A 6,000-nucleotide genomic window follows, 5' to 3' on the forward strand; every position below is an offset into this window, starting at 1 on the left:
GTTCACGTTTTAAAAAAAGCAATGCTGATTTTGTCTGCTCATGCACCTGTGAGTAAGGTTTATGCCTTGCAGATTGCTTCCAAAGGGGAGCTGCCCAGCCAAACCTTTTTGCTTTCTCATGATTTTCAAAAGCTGCATCTGCTGGTTTTGGTTGCTGATTTTCGAAATCAGTCTTACATGAACCCCCCTATTTATATCACCATTCACCCAATCAACCTCCCTACCACCCCTCCGCCCCCCATTAGACCTCACCCGTTCCTTATAACCATGTTGGGGCGCAGAAAAATCAGCGCACTGACGCTGAAAAAGCGGCCGGCAATCATTCAGCGGGGTTTCCGCTGCGCTGCCGCTGTTTTCAGCAGATTTTCTGCTGAAAAGGGCATTAGCACATTGGTTTACCACTGATTGGCCGCTGGTTTAAGCGCGCTGAAACTTGAATGTTTTTTACAGTGATTTTAATCAGCGGTTAGCATAGCGCAGCGCTCCCAAAAACCACTTAGCTTACCGCTTTGCTGTGCTTTGTGCAGCACATTGGTTTCACCATGAGTCAGCCCAACCTAACTCGGTCTGCACAGGCGGGAAACAGGAGAAAGCAGCAGAGCTTTCCACACCAGTGAGCAGGAGCAAGCAGCAGAGCTGTCCACACCAGTGGAGGCATATGCCTTCTGTCAAAATTCCTGCATGATGAGTTTTTTGATTTGGGCTAAAAACCCTCTATTTTGCCATTCTCACACACTGTAGCCACTTTGTGGTTCACATCCAACCACTTTTCACAGAAAATGAAGGCCTGCTTCTTGTCATTTTTTTGGTGTTATGTAGTATTTTTTTCATCACTGCTCATTATTTTTATAATGATTTTTGAAGTATATATGTAGAATAAGGATGCCACCCAGACCTGGGGAATCCGGCACTACCCAATTGGATGTTGGCAGATTTCTGTATACATACGGCATCTGGCCCGGTGGAAAGTAGGCCTAATTGGCCTCAAAGTGAGCAACTGGACCCTTTAAGGATCCAACTAGAGGCCAAGGCGGCTTTGCCGCTGCAGGTGTGTGGTACATCCAATGGCCAACTCCCTTGTTTTTGCCTCCTAGAGAATTTGTAAATTGATGTCAATGCTCCTTATCCCTGCTTCAGAATTCCACTTACTTAATCTGTGCTGGCACACCCTACCCATGACTACTGGAAATACAGCCAACCATCATTTGAATTGTATCTTCATATAGAAATTGTAACATGTGTGATCCTATAAATGATGGTAGCAAACTTGTTACATCAATAATGAATATTGGAGTGTCTGTTATACTTGATCAAACTCAAAGGAGAGGTTAAGTATCTTTGTACTCCATCAGAATCACAGTAGCCTGTTTCTCCACTGTTGATTGTATACTTTCCTTCCAATAATCATCTAATTCACTCCCATGATTTTATGGATTTAATATAGCTACTCAAAATTCTTTGTTGCTGTGTTGCTGTGTTAACCATCCCATAGAACAAAGTCACAGATGACTTGACAATTCCTTAGGAGAATCTCACTTCAACTCCAGCAGACCTTGAGCCATTTTTCAGATTCTGCTAGAAGGGTACTGTCTTTAATTTAATTTGTTTTTCCTGATTTTTGTCAATGTTGATTGAGTGGATCTTGTGGAAGGAGAAAGAAATACAGAACCAGCAAATATACATCAATTAAAGGCTCATCAGAGTATACATGGAAATTTTGATTAACACTTATCATTACTAATGTGTTATGAAAGGCACCATTATGATCAAATTGTTAGCTGCATAATGTTTACTTGAAATCTGATATCTTTCAAAGATTTTATCATTATTTCTGTCAGACAAAAACTCTACATTGGATCAGGAGCGGGAACTGTGCAATTGGGAGGTTGGCCAAATGTCCAGTAATGGAGGCCCGAGGCAACATAGATTGTGTGTGTCAACTTCACTAGTTTCGGCCTTGTTCTTTTTCTCCACCTCTTGTTTGGCTTTCAATTTGGCCTCCTCCTTTTCTTTGATCTGTTTGGCAGAGAGGGTTGGAGGTGTGGTGGCCGAGGCATTGAGACCCTTGCGTTTTGCCTCTCTTGCCAAACATTCCTCCATCTTGAATCGTTTCATCCGTAGATTGAGGGACAAGGCCGTCTTGACAGGATTCCGTTGTCTTGTGTTGTCTTCTTTCCTATGGTGTTCGCGCTCAGACCGGTTCTTGTTTTCAATTTGTTGCTTTTCAGCTTGTCTGAATTGGAATGAAGTGATCAGAGGTGGACTCAGTCACAAATACCCGGCCTGGTTATTCGGTTTAATGAAAGGATCAACTGACAAGTCAGAGCCTTCATTAGCGTTTGTATCCTTCCATTCAAAGCTGCTTCAGCTATCGAACTTAAGCCAAAAGTCATACAAGTTTTTGAACTCCTCTCGAGTGCTGTTAATTTTGCCGATGAAAGGAACAGGTTGATTGATATTGAATCAAGCCTCTCGTTCAAACGCAAGGCAATAGAGCTGAAAAAAGGGTCCAGGGCTTGCGTTCACCTCCTCAATCTCCATCATCAATTTCTTATAAATTGATTGAGTCAAATTGTCAGCACTTCACCGGGTCTGATGATGTCTCGTAGGCTGGTATAGTGGTCTGATTTGAGTAGGTGTTGGTTCAAAAATAACAGAAAAAAGAAAATTTGTACGGCACCTTTAGAAATGCACTTCAAAAGCTGTCATCGTTTGTGTTGCCTGCTCGTCCAGGTTTCTTGTTGGGATGATGGCGCGAGACTTTCTTTCGGTAAGCACACTTGATTTGATCAGGGGTAGCTTTCCAACGCAACAAAGATAATCCTAAAACAGCATATTGGTCTTGGTTCTACAGCGGAGGAAGTTGGAAAAATCAGACATAAGCCTTGATAAAGTAAGTTCAAGATCAGCCAGACTTGGTCTTACCTTCCAATCACGTGGATGGAGCTCAAGCAGGTATCTTCTTTCAGGCTCCTTTCGGACTCAATCATCCACTTCATCACCAAGATAATCAGTTGAGCCGTTCTTGGCAGCTTCTAGTTCCTTCAGGCTCAGGGACGAGCAGGTCAGGGAGGTCGAGGGCGGGGGAGAATTGCGTCGGAGGTGGAAGAGAAGGTGTCGCCAGATCCCAAGCCCTTGGAGTTGGACACCTCGGGGAGGGTGTTGGCGCCGATGGCGATCTCGTCGGAGCCTTTGGCGCGGCTCAGACGGCTATCCGTTTGGGTCTGATAGCCTTCAAAGAGGGCTGCTGGAGGCAAGGGCTGGTCCGGGAGCGAAGGCGGGTGGGGCGCAAGAACGGACTCCAGAGGCTGGACCGGAGCCTCGTCGGGGGGGGGGGGGGGGGGGGGGGGGGACCAACAGAGCTGGGGCCGATGACAGGCGACCTGGTAGCGGGCGAAAGCAGGCCGACGAAAGGCGTGTGGGAGCGCGAATTAGAGCGGCTGAAGCTGGGCCGGTCGGCCAGCGGCAAGGTGTTGGACATCGTCGAGTTGGCCGCCGAGAACGGGTCGTCCTCGGCCTCGTCCACCGTCCCCCAATTGGCTGGGCTGAGCTCAGATGGCCCAGACTCTGGTCTACCAGCCCGCTGTTCTCGGCCGTCAGTGTCAGGTTGTGGTCCTGCTACTCTTAGCTTTATCATACCTGCTGGTGTCACTCATTCATGACCTGTCATTTACAGGTCTTACCCTCAATTAGGGATCTTCATGTGACACCAGTGGATGTTCCTTAACCCACCTGCAGCCATTCATATCCAAGCGTCCTTACACTGCAGGCATCTCGATGTCGCTGCGGACCGCAGCAACATCTGACGATTCAGTGGGGATTTGACCCCCGCGCGGCAAGTATTGCAGCAACACTTGGCCGGCTGTCCATCAGCCGGCCACCGGGGTATGTACACACAACGCACCTCTCGATGGCCAGCACAACAACCGGTCACCAAGAGGAGTACGCACTCCTCTCGATGGCTGGCCCAAGGACCGGCCATCAGGAGGAGTCCTTGTGCCAGCCGTTGAGAGTTGTCCACACTCCTCTCGATGACCAGCATAACAACTGGTCATTGGGAGGAGGAGTCCACACTCCTCTCAATGATCAGCACAAGGACCGGTCATCGGGAGGAGGAATACATACTCCTCTCAATGCCAAGACAGGCCGGCGTCGAGAGGAGTACATGCACCTCGATGCCCGGTCTGTGCCGTCCATCAAGGGAAGTGTGTATGTACTCCTCCCAATGACCGGGCCTTGGGCCAGCCATTGAGAGGAGTGCGTACTCCTCTCGGTGACCGGTCGTTGTGCCGGCCATCAAGAGGTGTCTGTACTCCTCTTGACGCCGGTGTGTGCTGGCATCAAGAGGAGTGTGGACTCCTCCCAATTACCGGTCCATGAGCTGGTCACCAAGAGGAGTGAGAGGAGTGTGTAATCCTCTTGATGGCCGGCACAAGGACCGGTCATCAAGAGGTTGTTATGTATGTATTGGTGGCCGGCTGTCCAAAGGCAAATCAGCCGGCCAGATGTCGCTGCAGCTGACGCTGCATTCTGATATGCAGCGTCATGATGTCGCTGTGGCCCGCAGCGAAAGCGAGATGCCCGCAGTGTTAGTACAGTGGTTAGTACACTTGACATGGATATAAGAGACATGGTTTCAACTCCCATAGGACACATAATATTTTATGGAGTTTTACAGGTTATGAGCCCAGCGCTACTGCGTGATACCTAGGATATTATGGAGTCTTGGTATGATAAACCCCTTTCATAGAACGGGGGGCTGTCAGGTTGTGGTCCTGCTACTCTTAGCTTTATCATACCTGCTGGTGTCACTCATTCATGACCTGTCATTTACAGGTCTTACCCTCAATTAGGGATCTTCATGTGACACCAGTGGATGTTCCTTAACCCACCTGCAGCCATTCATATCCAAGCGTCCTTAGTACAGTGGTTAGTACACTTGACATGGATATAAGAGACATGGGTTCAACTCCCATAGGACACATAATATTTTATGGAGTTTCACAGTCAGTTGAGGGAGCCCACTGGATGATGCGAGGTCCGCCCCGGCTTCCTTGAGACCCACCCCGTCCGCCTGCTCAGGTCGATCGGATGCGCCGCCGGACAGCTTTATGTTCGGCTAGAGTCCATTTGCTCAGGACCCAAGCGGCATGGGATTGAAATGTGCGGCCAACGGGTAGTGTTCTGCGCGGCTCAGGCGCTGTTATTTTGATGTTGCAAATGTAACAAGGATAAGCTCATCCGCCAATAAATGCCGGCTCCCAAAATACAAACTTACCAGCTAATTTACCGATCAAGGGTTTGCTGTAACCCCCGGTGATTTGGAAATCTAGTGTTATGGGAATCATGATAGTTTTGGGAGCCAGTGGCTTGCAAGGTGACACTCATTATTTTGCTTCTGGAGGTAGTGGTTGGACTCAGAGGTGGGTCAGCCAAGCGAGGGAAATTGATGGAAAATGTGCACTGCGCGCCCACAGGTTGACATGGGAAAGGGCAACAAGGCAGGGTCAGCATTGGGCTTGGCACAAGCAACAATTAGGCCAGTTGTGGGTTTACATACCCATTCTGTTAGGTTATTTGGGCAAGGTACGGACGACGGGCGTACAGTTTACGGCTGACCAGGTGGCTGCCTGGTGACTGACGGCTTGACTACCACTTGGAATGGCTGGTTGCGGTGGGGATCCGAGTGACGGCGTAGGTGCGGAGTGGATCCAGAGTTGGATGATTTGAGTATAAATTCTGACTTGTAGCCGGACACTTTGTTCCCCAGACAAACCTCTTTGCTGCACTTCCAGCTAGGGGTTTGGCTCACACCCCTCCGCTGTCGCACTTGCACAGTTTGAGGGGTTAAACTCGTTGGCCCCCCTTTGCATAATGCCTTAAATGCGGCGCGCTGGGGGTCATCCGCCTATTATTTTTGATCTTGCTAGACAAGAAAGGATAATGGGCAAAACTTCCAAGAAATTTGCTTGTGTGTGGATTTTTGGTGTCAAACTGTAG

At 48.7% G+C, this 6,000-nt stretch overlaps 1 protein-coding gene across 1 annotated transcript; it reads right to left on the reverse strand.

Annotated features, from left to right (window-relative positions):
- Positions 1 to 3,065: 3,065 nt before the first annotated feature.
- On the reverse strand, positions 3,066 to 5,348 carry PtA15_8A522 (uncharacterized protein; the record flags this gene model as incomplete). Its single annotated transcript, XM_053171961.1, has 4 exons — positions 3,066 to 3,260; positions 3,359 to 3,583; positions 5,106 to 5,200; positions 5,279 to 5,348. The coding sequence occupies 4 exons, from the start codon at positions 5,346 to 5,348 to the stop codon at positions 3,066 to 3,068; spliced, it is 585 nt and encodes a 194-aa protein (XP_053023172.1).
- Positions 5,349 to 6,000: the final 652 nt, after the last annotated feature.

Source organism: Puccinia triticina, chromosome 8A (assembly GCF_026914185.1).
Source record: "Puccinia triticina chromosome 8A, complete sequence".
NCBI classification, from domain to species: Eukaryota; Fungi; Basidiomycota; class Pucciniomycetes; order Pucciniales; family Pucciniaceae; genus Puccinia; species Puccinia triticina.